Source organism: Pseudozyma flocculosa (genome assembly GCF_000417875.1).
Source record: "Pseudozyma flocculosa PF-1 unplaced genomic scaffold scaffold00015, whole genome shotgun sequence".
Taxonomy (NCBI): domain Eukaryota; kingdom Fungi; phylum Basidiomycota; class Ustilaginomycetes; order Ustilaginales; family Ustilaginaceae; genus Pseudozyma; species Pseudozyma flocculosa.
In genome coordinates, this window is record NW_006920883.1 from 503,076 (window position 1) to 523,970 (window position 20,895).

Genomic DNA, 20,895 nt, shown 5'->3' on the forward strand with positions numbered 1-20,895 from the left:
ACCCTAGAGGGTTGGACTGGCGGTCGGCGCGCCCTCATTCCTTCCTCTCCTCTCCTCTCCACCTTCGCCTCTCTTGGATCGCTTCCCATCGCCACGATCCATCGCTGCTCCTCTCGGCCTCGGGACTGTCTTGCCCTTTGCGCCTTTCCGGATCCACAGACGACGAACTCCCTGTCGGCCATCGCTGCTCATCCCGCCACTTCCTACTCTAACCCCATTCGGTGCAGCCCTCAGTGCCGCCGCCGCTGGCTCGACCGCGACCACCGCCCTCTTAGAGCCGCGGAGTCCGTATCTTGCCTACCCCTCCCTCGCATCAAGATGGTGCTGGGTCTAGGTGGCATCTTCTATGTCACCCTTCTCCTGATCAACGCAATCGCCATCCTCAATGAGGAGCGCTTTCTGGCGCGAGGTGAGTCGCATCCTCTTTCGATCCACCTTGTCCGGCACAGGCCAGCCAGCTCCCCTGACCTAGCCCTCGTCGGACCACGCACTGATCCTTGGCATCGTGCGTCTGCCCCCTCCTCTGCCTGGCTACGATCAGTGGGATGGTCGTCAAACCAGCCTCAGTCCTTCGACCAAGGCTTTGGCGGTCCCACTCCCGGACAGATGGGTCAGGACGCCAGCATCAAAGCAAGGCTCGTCAACCTCATCAGCGCAGTGCGGGTTCTCATGAGGAGTGAGTGCAACCATCCACCCTCCGCCCTTGGGGTTCCGCAACGATTCTTCGCGGTCCGAGGTCTGACATCGATCCGATTGCCTCGAACCGTCGTCTCGGCTGGCATCCGTCCGGCATCGCACACCCACAGTCCCCTTGATTGCCGTCAACATCGTCGTCATCATTTACGAGCTCATACTGGGCTGAGGTAGAGCTCGAACCACCTCTGTCGTCGCGGGCACGGCAGCAATGGCAAACAGGTTTTGTCGCGACGGCGATTTCGACAGCTCGCTCCCTCATGGCACTGCGAGGCATCTGCCGTGCGTGGGTCTTCCGCCCGTACGTCTGCCACAAGACAGCCAGGCGTGCAGCTACCGGGCTGGCAGGCATGCCGCGTACTGTGGTCGGACATCATCAGGCGGGCGTTCGGCTACGACGGGGGATGCCTTGCTTGGTAAAAGGGTGCTATTCTACAGATGGAGAGAGGTACCGGTAGCAGCGGGCATCGAAGGTCGCGAAGCGGGGATCGCACGGCCATTCATCGTGGTAGGACGTCCATCGACGCTGAAGCTGGGTGGGGACTGAAAGCAGGTCCCGAGATGCCCAGACTCCTTTTGTGTGCGCGCTCGCGCAGGCGGACGACTGGCCCACGAATGGGCGGACGCGGCAGCTCGGCGACGGCTTCGCTACTGGTCCTCGAGCGCGAGCTCGAGATCCGGTCCGTAGAGCTTGGAGCTGAAGAAGCCAGGGTCGAACCAGTTGACGCGGACTGTGGTAAGGCGAATGCCAGCGTGCCGACGCAGGTCAGTCGACGAGGATGGCGATCAGCGATCAGTTCATGCATGCTGCCACCGCTGCTGCTCGAGATGCCGGACTCACCGTAGCCATCTTCTCCTCCCGAAGCGTACGCCTTGCCTGCCGGGTGGATGGCGATGGTGTTGATCGGTCCGAAGTGGCCGGGCAGCCTTGCGCACTCCTCCTCAAACACCTTGTGCCAGAACCGCGTCTCGAAACGTCCCTGCCTCGCGCTCGTCGTCGTAACGTTCATCGCCTCCTGACCACCTCCGACAATGACAAATGGCTTCGTGGGGTGGATCGAGGCGCTGTTTAGTGGCGTCTCGGTGGCAAACGTTTTGAGGATGGCGAGCGACTTGGTGTCGATGAGCTGGTTGGGGAAGATCAGGTGTCGTGGGCGTCAGCGCAACCTGTCCGGAAACATCATGTGACCCTTGTCGCAGGTGCGACGCTGCTGCAAGGCATGCAGAGCCGCCACCAGTCCTACGCGGAAGTAGCCGCTCGGGCGCCCCAAAAAAGGCTTCAAGGTCGCACCCCTCGAGCTTCAGGCCGTGGGAATGTCCCGGTGCGGCAAGGTCCGGCTCGAGCGAACGTCTCCCCTTCGGCTGCAGGACGTTGGTTCCGCCTTGCTTTCTCCCCAGGTCGATGCATGGAAAAGCTCACCTTTGCGGTTTTGTCCTTTCCGCTGGTGGCAAAGTATGTCCTGTCTGGGCTCATCTGCAGGTCTGTGATCATCTCTCCGCCATGAGCGTCGACAGAGTTTTCCTCGAGCTCGGCATCGATGCCGCTCTCCGGCTCCTTGTCGTCGTGGTAGTACATTGCCACCTTTCCGTTCTCGTGGCCGGTGATGATGTACTGGTCGAGGGGCGCAAAGGCGGCGACGACGGCCTTGGGACCGGAGAAGGTAATGGTGCGGATAGGCTCGGGGTTCTGCTGCGACCAAGTGGCGGGGTCGCGGTTGAGACGGAAGACCTGCAGCGTTCCGCGGAAGCCCATGCGGGCCTCGTTGACGACGAGGACCTGGGTGTTGTCCTCGGAAAAGGCGACGCGCTTGGCGGCGGTGTTGAACTCCCAAGTGTACAGGCACTTGCCCGTTGCGACCTCCCAGAGCCTCATCTGGTTGTCGGCGGAGCCGGAGATGAGGAGCTCGGATGAAGCTGAATAGCAGACCGAAATGTCCAAGGCAAGAACAAAGTCAGGGTCTGCGGGCCGAGGGAGCTCGGGCAGGGGTGCCTCTACGGGTTGGTATCGACCTGCATCACGTACCATCGACGTCGACGGACCAGACGGTACCGTTGTGGCCATCGTAGGTTCCGAGCCGCTCTCCGTTGTGGGAGAACCAGGCATTGATGACGTTGTCCTTGGAAACGGAGAAGAGAAGGTCACCCTCTCGGTTGAACTTGACCTGGGTGAGCGAGCGCTCGTGTCCGGAGAGGAGGATAGGACGCATGGTGGCGTGTACGTCGCCGATTCGAGGTGGCCGGGTCAGATGATGGGGCGGAGGGGTGTAGGTCGTAGGCGTGTTGCGCTACCTGGCACGAGAGGATGGAGTGGAGCGCGAGGAGGGCGGATCGAGGGCGGCGAAGGCGACGGCGATGGAGATGGAGATGGTGATGGTGATGGTGGTGGCCGGGCGCGGGGTGATGGTGTCGGGTGCCGCTGTGGATCTGCGTCTGGAGTGGAATATCGTATTCGGGTGGGCCTGGCCTGGTCTGGCGAGGCTGCTGGCGGGGGCGGTGGGCTCGCTCGCGTTGCCCTCGTCTTTTGCCTTGCTCTCTGCCGCAATTTTCCTGATTCTGAACTTGGGCGCCAGAAGGCTGGCTGCAAGCACCCTGGCCGGGAGAGCCCAGCCTGTATTCTTCTGATCACCGCGCTCGGACCCGAAGCTCAGTTCGTCCTCCCGCTACCGACGTGCAGCCAGCCAGCCAGCCAGCCAGCATCCGCCCTGCCTTCCGCCATGGCTGACGGTCAACGGGGCTCACAACCGCATTCGTCGCCTGCCCCCCTCTCATCTGCTGGAGGGATAGGCAAGCAAGGTGGTTGTCCCGGTGGAGGGGCACTCCGGGGGGCCCATGGCATCTGGAAGGCTGCTGTTGGTCTCGCCAACCCGCCAGGCCACCTTGACGCTGGCGTCCCACTCAAGACGTCCGCTTCTCGCAGCCCAAGCTGAGCCGCCGGGGCTCGAAAGGAGCCCGACCCCATCTACCACGATGTGCGCCCGCCCGCTGGCCGTCCGTCGCGTCCGTCGGCACGGAACGTCTAATAAGTGATGGGTTCCAGCGGAGCCTGCTGCCTAGCTCGTTGGGCTTGTTGACAGCAGCTTGAGTTTTGTTCCTTGCCTGCCTCTGATGATGGCTGGTCGACGTCGCCCTATGGCCATGACTCGGCCGTTGAGAGAGGCAGTGTAGTCTAGAGTGGAGCAGCGCGCATGCAAGCGTACAGTACGTCGTCTGAGCCGACCTCCTGGAGAGAGAACAGGCGTAGATCGAGGGAGGCGACCGACTGCACCTGCGCGAAAGCACGCCAGCCAGCCTGGCCTGGCCTGGCCTGGCCTGGCCTGTCTGCTGCTTCGCTTTCCGTCGTGTGGCCGTGCGTGCGTTGGAAGTCGGCTTGCCGGCGAGCCGAAGCAGGGTAGAGCAGCTCGCAAAGCAAGCAAGCAGAGGGGCTCGTCGTGGTGTAGACAAGCGACACACAGGCAGACCTTCCACCGCCATCGTCGACAGCAGAGCGGCCGCCTGCGTCCCAGATGGTCCTCGCCTTGTTGGGGCCCATCGATGTTATTCTCAGCACCCGATGCTCGCACCCTCTCCCCGTCGTCGTCGTCGTCTTCGTCGTCGTCGTCGTCGTCGTCGTGCTGCTCTCGAACCATGTATGCATCGTCGTCTCTTGTCGTGCTGTTGGACGCCACATCCGTGCGCGCCGTCCCTTCCTGCTGCTACCGCTGCTAAGCTGCTTGCCCCCGCAGAAGCGGTTACCGTCACCTCTGCTTGACAGAAAGATTCAAGAGGGCGTGGGGGTGTTGTGTTGGGCCTTACGCGGCCAGCCACTTGAACAATTCAAATGCCTGCCTGCCAGGCCTGGCCTCTATACACAGTGCTGTTGTTGGATTACGGGGTTTTCAACTCGTCCCCTTCGAGCGTCCGGGCCGTGTTGTAATCGGGTTTTGAGGTTCTTAGATCCTTCACAGCCGGCTTGGGGCAGGCACTTTAAACCCGCCTGCCCGTGCTGTATGCTGGCCCAGGTCGCGCTTGACCTCGCCTCGCCAGGCTATAGGCCTGACCTGGCCTGGTCTCGCCCGCGCGCCCCATACAGTAGACCTGGCGGCGTCATCTGCCGACCGAAAACCGTCTCTCGCAGCCCTGGGCCCCTCACCCCCGAGCCTCCATCCCTCCGCCATCCCAATCTCCGCCACCTTGTCATCGACCTTGTTGCATTCCTGGCTCTCTCCTCCGGACCTCTTCTTCACCCTTTTTTCCCTCGGCAACGACTCGTTCGGCGCCCGCCCAAGCCTACACACGCGCCAAACGGCCCACCGCCTGCGAAACGTGCAATTGATCTTCCCTCATCGTTAGACCGACCACCGACCTACCTATCACGACGAGCCCTCATCTTCCCTCTTCTCCTCTCTCCTTTCGCCTCTGACTCGTCCCGTGGCGTAGCCAGAACGGTCCCTCTTCATCCGCACATCCTCTCGACCCGTGCCGCGCTTTCTCTTCGAAAAGCCGAGCCCTGCCAGCTCGACGACCTTTGTCAGGTCGCCCAAACTTGATCCATCGCCTAGAACCGATCATCGCCAACGCTCACTGCTTTCAGGCTCCTCACACCTGCAATCAACCGACCCCGCCCTACCGACGGGCCCTTCCCTAGACCAACGCCAACATGGGTCAGACTTTGTCAGAGCCCATCACCGAGAAGGTGAGGTCGACTCTGATTCACCACGGCGACAGCTTCGGGGCTCGCAAATCGGCGTGCACAGGGCCAGGCCCTGCAGGCTGTCCTCGCGCTATCCCCGGCGCGCCCCCTCTTCTCTGCGCTTGTCCTCGGCGCCGACTCTGACCCGTTCTTCCATCTCGCCTCATGATGCGCTTCGAGCAGCATTCGTCCTCCGGCGAAGATGACACCCTGGTCTATGCAGTCTCTGAGATGCAAGGCTGGCGCATCAGTGAGTTTGATGGCAAGGCTCGCACACCATGAGCTGGGCGCTGCCAGTCGCTTCGGCTTGGCCGCGGCCGGCCTCGCGCTGACCTCGGGCGGTTCCACGCTTCGCAACTGCTGCTTCCTCCCCTCTGCGCCTTTGCGCTCTAACTTTGTGCAGGTATGGAGGACGCGCATGCCACCATCCTGAACCTGGATGGCAAGACCGGCGACGAGAAGGCGAGCTTCTTTGCCGTCTACGACGGCCATGGCGGTGCGTAACCCTTTGGAAATCAGATTGCTCGCTCCCTCTTCCTTGCATGGTCCATACATGCTGATCAGACATCGTCAATGCCACTGCTCCCTTGCCATCGTCGCCCGTGTCCAGGCAAGACGGTGGCCAACTTCACCGGAGAGACGCTCCACAAGCGACTGGCCGAAACCGAGGCTTACAAGAAGGGCGACTACCCTGCAGCTCTGAAGCGGGCATTTCTCCAGACGGATGAGGATTTCCTCGGAGGTGCGTGGCGGCCGCAAGTGCAGGATCTGCATTTGTGCTGCCGACCTGCCGTACTGACCGCTTTCACCATATCCCGCTTTCACCATATCCCTCAACTGCAACGGCCTTTTGACTGCGCTCAGATGACAGCTGGAAGCACGACCCGTCCGGATGCACAGCTGTTGCGGCCCTACTGGTCGCCGGTCCCAAGAACGACGATCCATCCGCAAAGGCTGCGCGGCAGATTATCGTGGCCAATGCCGGCGATTCGCGCTGCGTGCTAGGCGTCAAGGGCGAGGCAAAGGCTCTGAGTCATGATCACAAGCCAACGGACGAACGTGAGTGTGCCTCCGTAGTCTGTGGGAGGGGAGAAAGACTTAGGCCTCGGGCGGGATGGCGCTGGAGCCAGACACACTGACGTTCCGCTTTCCTGCCGTTTGCGGCCTCTTACTCGCTCCTCTGCAGGTGAGCACTCGAGGATCCTCTCTGCGGGCGGATACGTCGAGATGGAGAGGGTCAACGGCAACCTCGCCTTGAGCCGCGCCATCGGCGACTTTGAGTACAAGCAGTGCAGCTTCCTCGGGCCCGAGCACCAGATCGTCACGGCCGACCCGGAGATCATCACGCACGACATCAACGGCGAGGAAGAGTTCCTGGTGCTCGCCTGCGATGGCATCTGGGACTGCATGAGCAACCAGACGGTGGTCGACTTTGTGCGCCGCGGCGTGGCTGAGGGCAAGGAGCTGCAGACCATCTGCGAAGAGATGATGGAGTTCTGCCTCGCACCCCACACCGAGTCGGTCGGTTGCGACAACGTGAGTGGCCGGATCCGCGTAGGGACCTCGCGTGGATGGCGTGGCGTCTGGCTGACAACAGCATCTCTCCGCCACCCTCTTTCTCCCCCCGCACGTCCCTTGCTCGCCGTTCGGCCGTACCACAGATGACGGTGTGCATCATCGCGCTGCTGGGAGGCCGGACAAAGGACGAATGGCGCCAGTGGGTCAAGGAGCGGGTGGACAACAAGATCGGCTGGGAGACGCCCGAGACGCTGCGGTCGCCATTCCAGTACTACTACGAGATGCACCCGGACAAGAAGCCGGGCTCTGCGGGCGCGGGAAGCGGCGGCGGCGGCGGCGGCCGGATGGACCCTCGGGCGAGGCTGCTTGGCGGCTTGGCGGGCGCGTTGGGAGGGGCGGGGATCGTCTTCCGACCTGGGACGGGTACCGACGACGACGGGGGCATCACGTACGAGGCCTACGTCTCACCCGACGACTCGAGCGACGGCGGCTCCGAGACGGACGAGGCGGGCAAGACGGAAAAGGTGCAGGAGCTCGAGGACGAGGGCAAGGCCGAAGCTGAGCGGCGCGGGGCCGAGGGCGAGGGCGAGGAGCGGCCGGAGCTGCAGCACCAGCCGGAGATTGTCGAGTCTCCGCGCGAGGTGGCCAAGGCAAGCGAGAGCGGCAGCGATGCGGTCAAGGTGGCGGTCAAGCCGAGTCAGGAGGGGTCGCAGGCCGACGCCATGGACGAGGACAAGGACAAGGCGGCAGACTCGTCGAGCGCCTAGCGCCGATGCCATGAGCCGAAGCCAAGGTGTGGGCTTTTGGCGGGCCAACCTCTTCGGTAGTAGTGTCGTCCTTTGGTCGACTGGCTGTTTTCCCATTCCTGGCGCTCCCCCACTCCCTCTGTTTCTCTGCGTACGTGTATCATGGTCGCCACCGCCCTCGTCGCCATCTGCCTCTGGGCCTCTCGCTTTGGTCACGCTCTCGGTCGCTCGTTTGCAATCCTCAAGGTTTCGACGTACCGCCACGGCCATCTGTGTCTGCTGCTGATGCAGCTGCTGCTGCTAGTCTGGCCTGTCCTGACGATGGCTTTGAACGCGAGGAGGCGGAGGACGGGTGAGGGTGATGGCAAAGAGGCGTCCCAGGCCGATGGAGGTCGACAGGCGCGCGATGCTACCTAAGTAGCCTAGGCTGGGGGCCAAAGGGGTATCGTGGTGAATGGGTGGCTGGCTGAGTTTTGCGACTGCGACAAGCAAGGCTGGGTCACCAGGCGCAGCCCCTGAGATGAGAGGGATGGCCGGCGTCGTCTGACCGCGTTACCGGTACCAACGACGGCTCTGGAAAAGGCCCACCCAGCCGACCCAAGTGTAGAGAGCCAAAGGAGCAAGCCGCAAGGGGCGCAAGCGCGTGGGTGGGCATGCATGCATGCTCCCCCTCTCTCTCTTTTGCGCTGGCAATTGGCCGGCCCCTGCCTCAGAGTACGGCGGGGCGAGGCGAGGCCTGGGGGTTCAGGGCGTCGTCTAGTAGTGCTTGTCTCCAAGGGTCCAGCGTGTGGTGTGCATTCAGCCCGCTGCTCGTCGACTTGGGTACTCGGTAGCTTGCACTCCCTACCTACCCTCCCCCCTCCATTGCCCCCGCCTTGGCCCTGCTTGCTCCCGTCCACCACCTCTTTCGTTCGTCGCATACGTCTCGTCACCTGCCCTTCCTGCATTCCGTCCTTGTTCCTTGACGACACTCCGACACCGGCTTCGCCCCTCGTCTCGCGCTCCACACCAAGCCCGTGACGCTCGCCTTACCCGTCCTCTTTTCACCATCCTCCCCGCTTTTGCGTCGTCCACAAGCCAACCTCGTTCCGCTCGAGCTAGACCGCTTCCTCTGCCTCTGTCTGGCCCGGCTCTCGTCCTCGTTCTCGTCGTCGTCTTCATCGCTCCAGACCCACGTCAGGCTGGTCCTGCGGCCACCGTACCTGGCCCACCATGCCTTCGCCCGACCATGGCTGGCTGAGCGGCGTGGACCCGCTCACTTTTGATCCTAGCAACTCCATCGATACCACCAACGGATTCGCCCTCTTCCTCACCCAGGTCACCATCATCATCGCCCTCTGCCAGATCCTCGGCAAGATCTTCCAGCGCATCGGCCAGCCCGCCGTCGTCGGAGAGCTTCTGGCCGGCATTCTCCTCGGCCCCACCGCTTTCGGCAACATCCCCGGCTTCACAAGCACCATTATACCCCCAAGCGCCCTCGGCCTCCTCAAGCTTCTCGCGGGAATCGGCCTCTCGCTCTTTCTCTTCCTCGTCGGGCTAGAGACCGACACCGACCTCATGGCAAAGTACTGGAAAAAGGTCGCCATCATCACCCTCCCGGGCATGGCCATCCCCTTTGCCGTGTCGGTCGGCATCGCCCGCCTCATCTGGCAGCTAGAGACCGACCAGACGGTCCAGTTCACCACCTTTTTCCTCTTTGTCGGCACCGTCATGGCCGTCACGTCGCTCAGCGTCCTCTCGCGCATCATGGCCGAGATGGGCATCCTCAGCACCACGCTCGGATCCATCACCATCGCCGCCGGCGTCTGCAACGACCTCATCGGCTACATCCTCCTCGCCCTCGGCAGCGCACTCGGTACCGGTGGAAAGCAGATCAATGCCCTCTACGAGCTCCTCACCGCAGCCGGCTACATCGCCGCGCTCTGGTTCGGTTTCCGCCCCCTCATGATGCACCTCATCGGCCGCAGCGGTTTCAACATGGCCGTCGGCGCAGGCGATCGCGTGCCCGAGCACCTCCTCGTCATCGCCCTCGTCGGCGCTCTGGTCAGCGCCTTCTTCACCGACTCGATCGGCGTCCACCCCATCGTCGGCGCCTTCGCCTTCGGCGTCTGCTGCCCGCACGGCAACTTTGCCGTCAAGGTGACCGAGAGCATTGAAACGCTCGTCATCATGGTCCTACTGCCCCTCTACTTTGTCACCAGCGGCCTCAGCACCGACTTCAAGCTGCTCGACAGCGGCAAGACGTGGGGGCTCATCTTTCTGCTCGTCGTCGGCATCTTTGTGAGCAAGTTTGGCGCCACTGCCCTCTCGGCCCGCTTCGCCGGCATGCCGTGGCGCCAGGCCATGTGCGTCGCCAGCCTGATGCAGAGCAAGGGCATCATCGAGATTATCATCCTCAACGTCGCCTTGCAGCTCGAGGTCGTCAGCCCGCGCGTCTTTGCCATGATGGTGACCTGCTTCCTCTGCACCACCATCACCGTCCGCCCGCTGTCGCGCCGCGTCTACTTTTCGACGCTACAGCAGGAGGAAGAAAAGGCCGCCGACGCCGCCAACGGGGAAGGAACCGGCAGAGCACAGCCGAGCGGCGTCGACAACGAGAAGCGCGGAACCACGTCATCCGACTTCCCCATCACTGTGGCGATCACGTCGCCCAATCCGGCGATCCAGGCGCTCATGTCTCTGATCAACGTCTTGGGGCATCCCGGTCTGGTCGCCGCACGAGGCAGTGCCGATGCTGAGATGGACAAGCAGAACGCCGGCCATATTGCTCTGGATCTGATTCGCCTGTTGCCCATTGAGTACACCACGTCCTCGATCATGCAGCTGATCACGTATTCGGACGACCGGCGGCGCGACGAGATGCTCGAAAGCCTCAAAACAGTCCAGAGGCTACACGCGGTGCCGACTTCCGGCGAGCTGGCGGCAGAGCACGATCTCCTCCACGGCGGTCCCGGTCGGTCGATGCCGACGGCAACGCTGCAACACGAACACCAGGTCCTGCCGCCAGACACATTCACGGTCCCGCGTGCCGACCTCACCGATGCCATCGCCAAGCAGCACGCCAAGGCCATGCAGCGTCTTCGGGTGTCGGCAGCAGCCAGCGGCAACACGGATCTAGGCGGCGGCCTGGTTGTGGTCTCGTGGGAGGTTTCGAGCTCGTTCGGACGCGGCCTTTCGTGGCTTGGGGCCGCTGCAGCGGCGAGCGGGCTTTCCAGCAGTCAGCAGTCGGCCTACAACGACGATGACGCTGCCGGCGCCTTCTGGCAGGCCGACTCTGATGCGCATGCCCTTCCTTCGCGCATCTTCACGGACCTTCGGCGCACCTGCACCACCGGCGTGTTGATAGACCGCGGGGTCTTCGATGCTTGGCCAGGAACTGGCGGGGTCGGCAGCGCAGCGCCTTTATCAGCAATACGCTCAGAAAGCCTGAGACGAGAGGAGGCCAGGCTAGGCCTCCAAAGACCGGGAGGCCGCCGTCGGATCTTGGTCCCCTTCTTCGGCGGCGCAGATGACCGGGCCGCCGTCGAACTCTTGCAATGCATCGTTTCGGCGTCGGAAGGAGATGTCGATGGCGTCGTCATCTCCGCGGCCACATTGAGCGACACCATCAAGAACCTTGCATCGCAGCCCGCCAGGGCGCGGACGCAAAAGACCACGGAGGAGGAAGAGCGGGTGGCTGAAGAGGAAAACCAGGCGTCGATCAACCTCCAGACCGTCTACCAAGCCGAAGCCGCGCGGGCCGATGCCCGTTTCCTCTTTGGCCAGCAAGCCATCCTCTCGACGGTGCACGAACAGGCCGATGCGCCTTCGCCTTCGTCGGCCTCGGCCGAGGTTCGCAACGACGACGGCGACCCTCTACCCGCAGCGCAAACGACCGACGGCGTACACTTTGTGGCGCTGCCCCTATCTCCCGAGGCCACACCTGGGAATGTCCGACCGATTCGGAGCATCCTGACCTCGCTGCTGTCGCTGGTCGACGGCGAGCGCGATATGGTCCTCGTCGGTCGGGGTAAGCTTGGCCAGAGGCCCAAGGAGTTTCGCGCAGAAGTCGAGGCAATGCATCGCGATGCCGACGGGGCAGCGGTCGCTCCTGGTCGACGCGCGCTGGTCGACGAGGCCAAGAACGAGCTCAAAATCATGGGCAGGACGCTCGGTGCGGCTACAGAGGGGCTGCTTCTAGGTGGACTGACGGCCAACTTGCTCGTGGTCCAGGCCAAGAAGCGCAACGAATAGGGACGAAAACTCATGCTATCCCAGGCGGAAAAGACAACCTCACGAACAGACATGACCCCGTTACTATACCAATGTCACGCACCGCACAGACTCAGGCAAGCAACAGACGTGTACAGATTCGTCGTACCAACCAGCCCTATCTGCACAATCACGGATTTGCGTCCGAGGGCGACCACAGACGCGAGGTATCGATACGACCGGGGGCGTCAGCTGCCACTCGTTTGGCGTGTCTGGCTGCTCCTTTTCCCTCCGGTCGATCGGGAGCTGGAATAGCAGGGGCTGAGCAAAGCTCTGTTTGGCAGAAGCAGCTGTCATGGCAGGTGGCAAATCGATGCCTGCCCAGCCGTAAATGGTAGCGGCGTTTCCATCGAGCTCCTTCGGGCGCCTCTGTGCGCCTCGGGCGCTCTTTGCGGGCTGGTTGAGGCAGGCGGCTAGCTGCCGCCCGGCCTGACGGATTCGTCTCGCTCGATTGTCTCCGCAGACAATGTTACTGGATCCTTTTCTCACGGGGGCATGCTTGGCTACGCGCCCATGGCGCAAGACGATGTGGGTTGGCCGTGCGTCTGGGCCTCCGGCTGAAGATATCGGACGACGCCCCGAGCACAGGTGAATGAGACGGTCAGTCGGGCTCCTTGACCTCTCATCGACCCGCTTCGCCCCGCCTCGCCCAACCTCACCAGGCAGGCACGCGCGCTGCGGTGGGGGAACAGACTGGACCGTCCGGCAACCCCCACAAGCCCAAGGGTAAGTAGGTGGCTGGTAGCCGCCTTCAAGCTGGCAGCCGTCGCCACACGAACGGATCGTACGGCCACTCTAGTCGAGGCACGACGGCATAGCGTTCCGGATCCAGGACAGGGGGACGTCCGCTACCGGTCTTGCAGTCGACGCCTTCCTCTTCCCGAGCCGGTAGTCACCCATCAAGCTCTCTGTCCAGACTCGCAACCTGTTCCTCACAAAGACCTGAACGAAGGGTACAGGATCGTTTGAGTGCGTCGAGTTCCTCGTCTCCATTTGAGGCTTGATTTGTGGACAGTGTGCAGCCGGACAGAGGCGACATCGGCTTGCGTAAGCCCACGGTTGAGCTGCTGTCTGGCACGGTACAAATGCAACATGGTTCCGACCTCGTAGCGGACAAGGAGTGCGTGGTCGAGACTGTGCCGGTGGCGGGTCGGATCTTTGCGCCGGGATGCTGCCGCGTCGAGCGTGGGGTGTCGTGGCAGGGGGGCTGAGGGGCATGGATTACAGGCAGCAACGGCAGCAGCAGGCGAAGAAGACGGGATATCCACAAATTAGACAGAGGGCCGAAGTCACCCTAAGATCCACATGAGAGCCGACGACGAGACGCAAAGAGCGAGAGAAGAGAACAGAAGAGGTATAGCAGTCGGCGGACGACGGGCGGCGGGCGCCTTCCATTGTTGCCGTTCTCAAGGCATTGACGTGACAGGGTGACGCGTCCAGCGAGACCTAGGCCTCATCCATCGGCCTCTCGTCGCCCGTCGTCGCGCCAAGCTGGTGCGCGGGCGGCTCCGCCTGCTGCCCAGCCTGGATGCTCGCATCCATGCCCATCGTCTTGCTCGTCTCATCGTGCGAGCCTTCCGCCGCCGTCATGATCGGAGCCGGCGTCGGGGCAGCCGGGACGTGGACGGTGCTGTCGTCGTGCATTTGCATCGCGCCCACAGCCGCAGCGCCGGACACAGCCGGCGCAGCGGATGACGACGGGATCGAAGCGGTGGCGGCCGACGAGGAGACTGCGGGGGCATCAGAGACGCCCAACGGCGAGTGATGCATCTCGCCCACGCCCTGGTTTCGGAGCTGCGGGGCAATCGACGAGTCATCGTGGCTGGACGTCGTAGTCGGCGCCGCCACGTCAGATGGGCCACCAGCGTGCGACAGCAGCGGCAAGCTCGCGCTGCTCGATACCATCGTCGACTCGAGCCCCGTCGGCGCCCTCGATACGGGCATCGCGAAGCTGCGGTCGTCGGACGACGAGCGCGATGGCGTACCGTTGATTCCCGTGGTCCCAGAAGGGCCAGCACCGTCGCCGGCGCCGCCACCAGAGCGGCCGGGCGGCGCTCCGCCAATGTTGTGCGCCTTGGTTGATGCGCGCAGCTCCTCGATCGTCACTGGCGGCGGCGGGACCAGCGGGATGCCGCCCTCGGGCAGCTCCTCCTGCATCGCCCGCTGCCGGTTGCGCACCAGCTTGGAGTAGTGCAGCCCGCACGCATTGCACAGCGTGCGCGCGCCATCGGGACCCCTCCGCCACTCGGGCGTCTCGAGCGTGCCGCACGAAGCGCAAGGCGACATGACGGGCGCCCGGCTGCGCTTCTTGTACACGGGTCCCTTGTGCTCCGAAGAATCCTTGGCCGACGAGCCCGTCGCGTCCATGCTGTCGTCCGGGCCAAGGGTCGAGCCTCCTGGCGTCCTCGGCGCGTCGCCTCCGGCCTGTGTTTGGCCCGAGCCGGACTGGTTGCCGCCCGCAGCGGCATCGCCGCCAGGTTCGGCCTTGGCATCGCCCTTTTCCGAGCGTCGACGCTTGCGCGCGGTGCCTGCGCAGTGAGAAGGAGAGAGGGAGGCGAATGTGGCAGAGGGGGTCAGCGCCATGCGAATCGTCGCCCAGCCCCGTCGTCCAAACACTCACTCTGCCTGGGGCCGCCACCGCCCCGCTTTCGCCCGCTGGAAAATACCGAGAGGTCGTAAGGAGAGTAGGTGGCGAGCATGTTGAGCGGACCGGCGCGGCTCGGCGTCGATGGAGCCGAGAAATCGTACAGGCTGCGCGTCTGGTCGTCGTTGGGCGCGGCGGCCGCGATCTCGGGCGATGACAGCAGCGAGGTCAGTGCCTGGGTGATGCTGAGCGCTCGCCCGACGGCGGCCTGCACATCGATGGCCCGAGGGATGGCGCCCTTGTTGATGTGGGCGGCAGTGAAGTTGGCAATCGTCGCGGCAGCAGCGTGGATCTGTGTGGGAGCGTCATCGCGGACATGGAAGGAGGTGAGCGGAGGTCGAGGACGGTTAGTGAGCCATTCATCATCGACGAGAGGCGCGGTAAAGCCATCCTAAGCGGAGAAGCGACCGGAGACGCGAGCCGCTTGCATCATGCCCTGAACTCACCCCTCGCAGGTCTTCGGCAATCTTCTTGGACAGCGTTGGCTCGGCCGTTGAAGCAGCGGGAGCGGCTTGAGAGTCGCCGGTAGCGGAGCTGGACGCCTGTTCGGGGCCTTGAGGGGCGTCGCTCGGGATGCCGTTGGCTGGTGCAGCGCCAGGCTCGCGGCTCGCAGTCGCGTCGTCGCCCGCGCTCGGGCCATCCTGAGGGTGGCTGCTGGCCGCTGTAGTGTCCTTTGGAGCCTCCGCATAGGCGGCCGAGACCGAACTGGACTGGAGTTCGGCGAGTGCCTGGAGCGTGGCGGCGTGGGTAAGGTCGTGCTGGTCCGGTTGGCCGTCGTCGATGGGTGCCTGGGCTCCATCTTCGGCCGCCCCAGATGGCTCCGGCTGCGGCGGTTCGGGGTGAGGTGTCAGCGCTGCATTGCCGTGCGACTCTTGCTGCTGCTGTTGCTGTTGCTGCTGGGGCGCGGGTGGGGGCGGCTGCTGCTGCTGCGGCGAGGTGACACCGTTGACCGGGGGCGACTGGTGCGAAGCATGGTGGTCCGAAGAGACGTCGAGGCGGGATGCATCCTTTGTTTCGCTCTGCTCGTTCGAGAGTGTGTCGCCGACGTGAGTGTAAGGCTCGCTGTCGAAGTGCATCCCCGACGCCTTGACTAGACCTGATCCAAACAGGCTCTGAGTATGATCGTGCTCGTGGCTGCTGTGGATGTCGCCGGCACCTCCGTTGCCGGTGTTGTCAGCGTCGACTTGGCCAGAAGACATGGTGATCGATATGTGCGGGGCCGTAGCTCGGTTGTGGACCGCGATGAACGGTGCCCGAAGCTGCGCGTGCAAGTCTGGTCGAAGCGCAGCGGATAGCAAAGGCGCGTGCGATCAGTCCCGAGGGGGTCAGAGCCGAGCGGATCGAATGTTGAAACACGCCGTGTTGCGGTGATGGTTGGCGGCCGGCTAGCACGGTGGGTCGAGGGTGATGGCCCCGATGGGACGCGGATCGGCGGCAGTGAGGGCGGATTTACGCGTCGTGGCGGCGTGGGAGGTGGAGGCGAGGACGTCTCGGTCCTCGATGATGTCGAGTGTGAGCAAGCGACGGTCGTCGAGATGAACCGAGGGCCAAAGCGGTAGAGACAGTCGAGAGGAACGGCCAGTCGCCGGCAAGTTGACGGTTGACGCGCCCGATGGCGGAGTGGGGCTGAGCAGCAGCAAGTCGAGCAGAGACGAGCGAGGCCGCCAGACGGGAGGTGGCAGTGACGGGTCACAGAGACGCGCGAGGAAGGGGAGCCCGGAGGTGGTCGTAGCTCGATGGTGTTGGGATAGACTGGTGACGACCGACGGCGATGGTTGCCGGTGGATGGGCGATGCCGGATGTCGGTGATGGTGGTTGAAGATGGACGGCGGGGCCAGAGCGAGGCGGGGGAGCCAAAGGATGCCCGATCTGGAAGCCAAAAAAGCCGGCCAGATGAGATCAGGAAGGCCGCCAATCCAAAATCGGATGCCGGAAAGGGCGGGCGCCGAGCGACAAACACGCGAAGAGAGCCGCCGAGCTTCGACTGCCAAAAGGGAGGTGCGGTGGACCGGCCGGATCACGGATCGACTCGGAGGGTGGGGAGGGTGGCGATGGTGGTCGGATGCAAAGGAGAGATGGCACGAGGCGATCAGGGGCAATGCGAGTTGGAGAGTGTAGGTGGTGTGGGCTGCGTGGATGGAAGCCAGAGAGGAGCCAGACCTACCGGTACCAGGCCAGGCAGGGGGCAGAAGTGTATGTGGTGCCGTGCGGTTCGTGCGGGTGCACCCTCGTCGGACGGCCAGAGCCGGGCAGCCAGCCAGCCAACGCACGCGCGTCTGTTCGCCTCGGCCTCAGAAAGAGGATCGGCAGGGGGCGAGGGCCAGCCCCAGCAGGCCAGGCCCAGGCCAGGCGCCGATCTGGAAAGCCTCTTGGGCACAGAACCAGGGCGAAAAAAATCCAAGATGGCATCGCGCGCACCGATCGATCGAGCCAGCCAAATCGGCGGCCGGCCAGCCCCAGGGCCCTCGACGAGGCAAGCGTGAAAGCGGCCTGGCCAGGCAGGGCAGGGCAGGCCAGGCCTCTGGCGGTCCATCGGCGTCGATCGGGGCCACCAGCGAACCAAGGGCGAGCTGGCCCGGCCTGCCATGCACCCGAGCTGCCTGCCTGCTCCCGAACCTCGGGCAGCTTGTGGTGGTGGCTGCGGTCTGGTGTTGAGGACTTGGCCGCCAGAGAGCCGTGTCCGTGGCTCCACCGCCCCGCGGGCGTCGCTCATCCCTGCTTCTGCATGCGTACGTGTGCCAAGCTGAGCAGGCGTCACGAAGCACCACGTCGCACCTTGGCTCGTCTCTGGGGCCCGATGCTCCGGGTCGTCAGGCGCGTCAGTCTCTTTCCTCCCAGCGTGTCGCTGCCGCTCTATCCTCTCCTCTTCTTGGCTTTACGCTCTCGTCGTCGTCGCCATCGCGCGCTCTCGCCCTGGATCGCCCCTGGACTGCGTATATGCATCGGTGTTGCGGATTGCCAGGGACAAAGTCACGAGGTGGCGGCCAAGGGCAACTCTGAAGACTGATCAGAATTGGCTTTGCCCTGGTCGCTGCTTCGCCCTGGATGAAACTGGTCGTTCAGATGGCCGAGAACGCATCGAGCTCGCTCGGGGAGAAAGCGACAGAGCGCCAGCCAGCATAGGTCCGATCGCTCCAGGTACCAGGCCCGAGACACGTCGCGACCAGCACGCATACGACGTACCGCCGCCCGGCTCGAGGGTGGCATCGCGAGTCTCAGCCACGCGAGCATGTTGTCGGCCGGGCTCGGAAACGGCGCGGCCAGGCATTGCTGATCCCTCGCTCTTGGCTGTCGAGCCGGGCTTGGCCGGTCACGCCGGGAGAGAGGGCCCTTGGGCTGTTTCCCACAAGGGGTTCGATCAACGCGACACGCTCCGACGCAACGCAGACCTTGGTTTCAGACGGGAGGCCTGGTCGGCGGTGACAGGGCTGCGGGGTTGGGGATGGACGCAGACACGCAGCAGCGCGACAGAGAAAGACGCAAGCAAGAAGAAGGCGTATCACACCGTTCTTGGCTCCCGTCAGCCTGGAGATACAGAGTCATGGTTCGGGACAGGCTCTGCTGGTGTCTTGACTTTGACTCATCCGCGCTTGGTGGCGATGCTGCCCAGCCCACGCGGCGCTGTCCTCTCGTCGCGATCATGTTTGCTCGTATGTCCGCCACGCCGAGCGCTTCCCGCACCTCGGGTCGCCACAACCTGGAGGCCGGAGGGATAACCTGCTAGCCTGCCATGAAACGGCGGCGACACGGGGCCGGACTACTCTTGCTGAGCACCACGCGTGAGAGCGTGCGCAACCTTTCTAGTGTCGCAGGCGCGCAGTCGATGCGCAGGTGGTGTGCACCGTGCGTATTGTACCGTGCTTGCTTGGTGGAAAGGTGCGGAGGCGGCCCCAAACGTCGTACGTACATACGCGTGCGTGTTTGGACGTGGCACCAGCGCCACCGTTTATGCAAAACGAGGAGGCCAGGCTAGGCCCGTCGAAGAAGGAAAAAGTAGCCGCTCGTCTTTATGGGCTCCGGAGACCGGCCGGCAGCCCGAGCTGGCAGCAAGAAGGAGTGGTCGACACACCGTGAAGAAGAGTCGGCCCGGGATCCGACCGTCTGGCGCCGACACCGGCAAACGACAGCAGGTAGCCCTGGCGAACTCGGTCTGGACGACGAGGCAAAGAGAGAACGCCACACCGAAACGGGTAGTGGATGGCGAGGCTAGGAAGCTGAGCCTCTCTGGCGACGGCAAGGTCAGGCTGCATCGTGCTCAATCAAGTGCGAACGAGCCTGTGTGGCTGCGAAGTCCAGCTCGGCGGAGGATGGTCGACGGCCGCACCCCGAGGGCCAAAGTCGCCCTTTGTGATCCGCGAAAACGATCTTAGAGCCAGAGGAGCCTTGCCAGGCCTGGACGTTGGCGGAGGAAGGCGGTAGCGCGGGCATCGTCTGACTCGCCACCCACCACCCGCGACGACGGGACGCGCTCTCCGGACTCTTCCAGCCAGCGACCGGGTGGCATAGGAGCGCCCTTCGGGATATCGTTTCCGGCCCGAGCCAGGGCGGACGAGACAGGTAAGTACTTGGATCGACAGCGCAGGTGGGTAGAGACACGGCGCGGCCCCGCTGTTACGTTGCGTTGCGTTGCCTTGTGTCGATGCCAGCAACACTACGTAGGCCCGTGGGGGGCACCAGCAGCATTGTTCGACGCCCGGCGCACGGTGGCGGGGCCTTTCGGCGAACCATTCTCGGGACCAGCCAGCATCGATCACCCGCCCGCCCAGGCTACAAGCTGCGCGGTAAGTAGTTAGCAAAGTGTGGGTGGTCGGGTGGCTGCTCTCTGCCGTCGGCCTCGACGGCTCAGGGATGGGTGGGGGCGAAAGCATATGGCAGGCAAGGCAGGCTCGCAAGGAAGAAGAGCGGCGAACGAGGCCCGCATCCCTCTCAATCTACTCGATCATTCGCCCGACGAGGGATCAGCATGCCGGCGAGCTTCGGCCATTACCCTCGGTGGGGCACGGGCGCGCGGACGTGGGGTCCGGCTGGCAACGTTACCTGGTGTCGTGAGCGCTACCCCCTACCGACGTCTCGAAAGGCCTTTGGATCCAGTCGGTGGCGTATACATCCCTTCGCCCGTGCCACGGCGAAGGTGCCGTGCAACGTCGACTGCGCAATCTGCTGGACCCTTTGTCGAGCAGCCAAGGACGATGCCGGGCGTTGACACGAGAGCTTGCCTCGCGACTGCTCTGCCTCTTTGTTGGATCGAGGGCGGCCCGACCTGGCCAGGCAGGCTACGGTACCACGGGCCGGCACGACGGGCCAACGACATTGAGCAGCAACGACGAGGCACGGTCGCAGAGTAATTCTGGGAGCAAGTGGTAGAGTGTGTGTGTGGCGTCGCTGTACGTTCTGACCGTGAGCGGGCGCCCGAGGAGGGGTCCACGAGCAAGAAGCAAGAGGCCTGGCCTGGCTGTTAGGGGAACGCGGAGGACCAGACGGTCGGTGGCGGCGGCCGCGGCCTGCAACAGAGAGAGCAGCGGTGACGGGATGGGGCCGAGGCGAGGTGAAGCCTCCAGGCAGACCACAGGTAGGGCAGGCCAGGCCCGTCCAGGGGCAAGCCGACGTCGAGGCGTGCCTGGCGCTGGTTGCGCTCGAGCCTCTCTCTCTCGAGATCTCTCTCTCTCCCCCTCTCATATCCCTCTCCCGCACCCCCTGCCTGGCCTCTGTATGTGCTGCTTGGTGACCGGCGAGCTGAAGCGGTGCGGTCGGTGTGCTGTGCTGTGCTGTGCTGTGCTGTGTTGCGCTGCGCTGTGCTCTCTTTTGCTTTTTCTCGCTTGGGAGAGCGCGGACCACGGGCCCCTTGCGCCGCCGCCTCCAGGCGGGCCAGAGAAGAGGCGCGCGTTCGAGGGGCGGGCAGGCCAGGCCAGGCTAGGCTAGGCTAGGCTAGGCCAGCGGCGCCGGTGTGCGTGTGTGTGTTTCTGGCCTGCAGCCGCCCACGCCCGCCCGCCGCCGAGGAGGCTAGGCTAGGCCTTAGGCTGGGCGCTGGCCTAGCCTGGCCCGCTCGCTCTCTGTCTCTGGTGGCCACCTAGCTGTCATCTCATCTTGCTTGATCCTCGTCCTCGCTCTCATCCTCGCTCTCCTCCTCGCTCACCCTCTCGCTCTCATCCTCTCTGTCTCGTTCTTGCGCCTTTCAACCACACTGCCGAACAGCGGCGCTGCGGACACGGAGCAATACTCTACTCTACATACTACCACCCTGCCGCCCCTACACCGCCGAACCTACACCGCACCGAGACCCTCGACCACTCTGGCGCCGACCGCCCGTTCTTTCTCTGCTGCGTCGTCTTGCCAGTCTTCCCCTGCTCAGTCTACAACACCACTCTGTGACGCGC

The 20,895-nt window shown here is 63.9% G+C and overlaps 5 protein-coding genes across 5 annotated transcripts; 3 read left to right on the forward strand and 2 right to left on the reverse strand.

The window, feature by feature from the left end:
• Positions 1-318: 318 nt before the first annotated feature.
• On the forward strand, positions 319-862 carry PFL1_04648 (uncharacterized protein; the record flags this gene model as incomplete). The annotated part of the gene is made up of 3 exons (XM_007882174.1): positions 319-409; positions 542-676; positions 807-862. The coding sequence occupies 3 exons, from the start codon at positions 319-321 to the stop codon at positions 860-862; spliced, it is 282 nt and encodes a 93-aa protein (XP_007880365.1).
• A 479-nt stretch (positions 863-1,341) lies between these two features.
• PFL1_04649 (uncharacterized protein) lies at positions 1,342-2,900 on the reverse strand (the record flags this gene model as incomplete). The annotated part of the gene is made up of 4 exons (XM_007882175.1): positions 1,342-1,424; positions 1,535-1,820; positions 2,114-2,607; positions 2,717-2,900. The coding sequence occupies 4 exons, from the start codon at positions 2,898-2,900 to the stop codon at positions 1,342-1,344; spliced, it is 1,047 nt and encodes a 348-aa protein (XP_007880366.1).
• Positions 2,901-5,329: 2,429 nt separating this feature from the next.
• Positions 5,330-7,647, forward strand: PFL1_04650 (uncharacterized protein; the record flags this gene model as incomplete). Its single annotated transcript, XM_007882176.1, has 7 exons — positions 5,330-5,365; positions 5,546-5,612; positions 5,766-5,858; positions 5,973-6,104; positions 6,227-6,421; positions 6,549-6,898; positions 7,024-7,647. 7 exons carry the CDS (start codon positions 5,330-5,332, stop codon positions 7,645-7,647), a joined length of 1,497 nt encoding a protein of 498 aa, XP_007880367.1.
• A 1,191-nt stretch (positions 7,648-8,838) lies between these two features.
• PFL1_04651 (uncharacterized protein) lies at positions 8,839-11,859 on the forward strand (the record flags this gene model as incomplete). Its single annotated transcript, XM_007882177.1, has 1 exon — positions 8,839-11,859. The coding sequence occupies one exon, from the start codon at positions 8,839-8,841 to the stop codon at positions 11,857-11,859; it is 3,021 nt and encodes a 1,006-aa protein (XP_007880368.1).
• Positions 11,860-13,323: 1,464 nt separating this feature from the next.
• Positions 13,324-15,720, reverse strand: PFL1_04652 (uncharacterized protein; the record flags this gene model as incomplete). The annotated part of the gene is made up of 3 exons (XM_007882178.1): positions 13,324-14,405; positions 14,498-14,813; positions 14,968-15,720. The coding sequence occupies 3 exons, from the start codon at positions 15,718-15,720 to the stop codon at positions 13,324-13,326; spliced, it is 2,151 nt and encodes a 716-aa protein (XP_007880369.1).
• Positions 15,721-20,895: the final 5,175 nt, after the last annotated feature.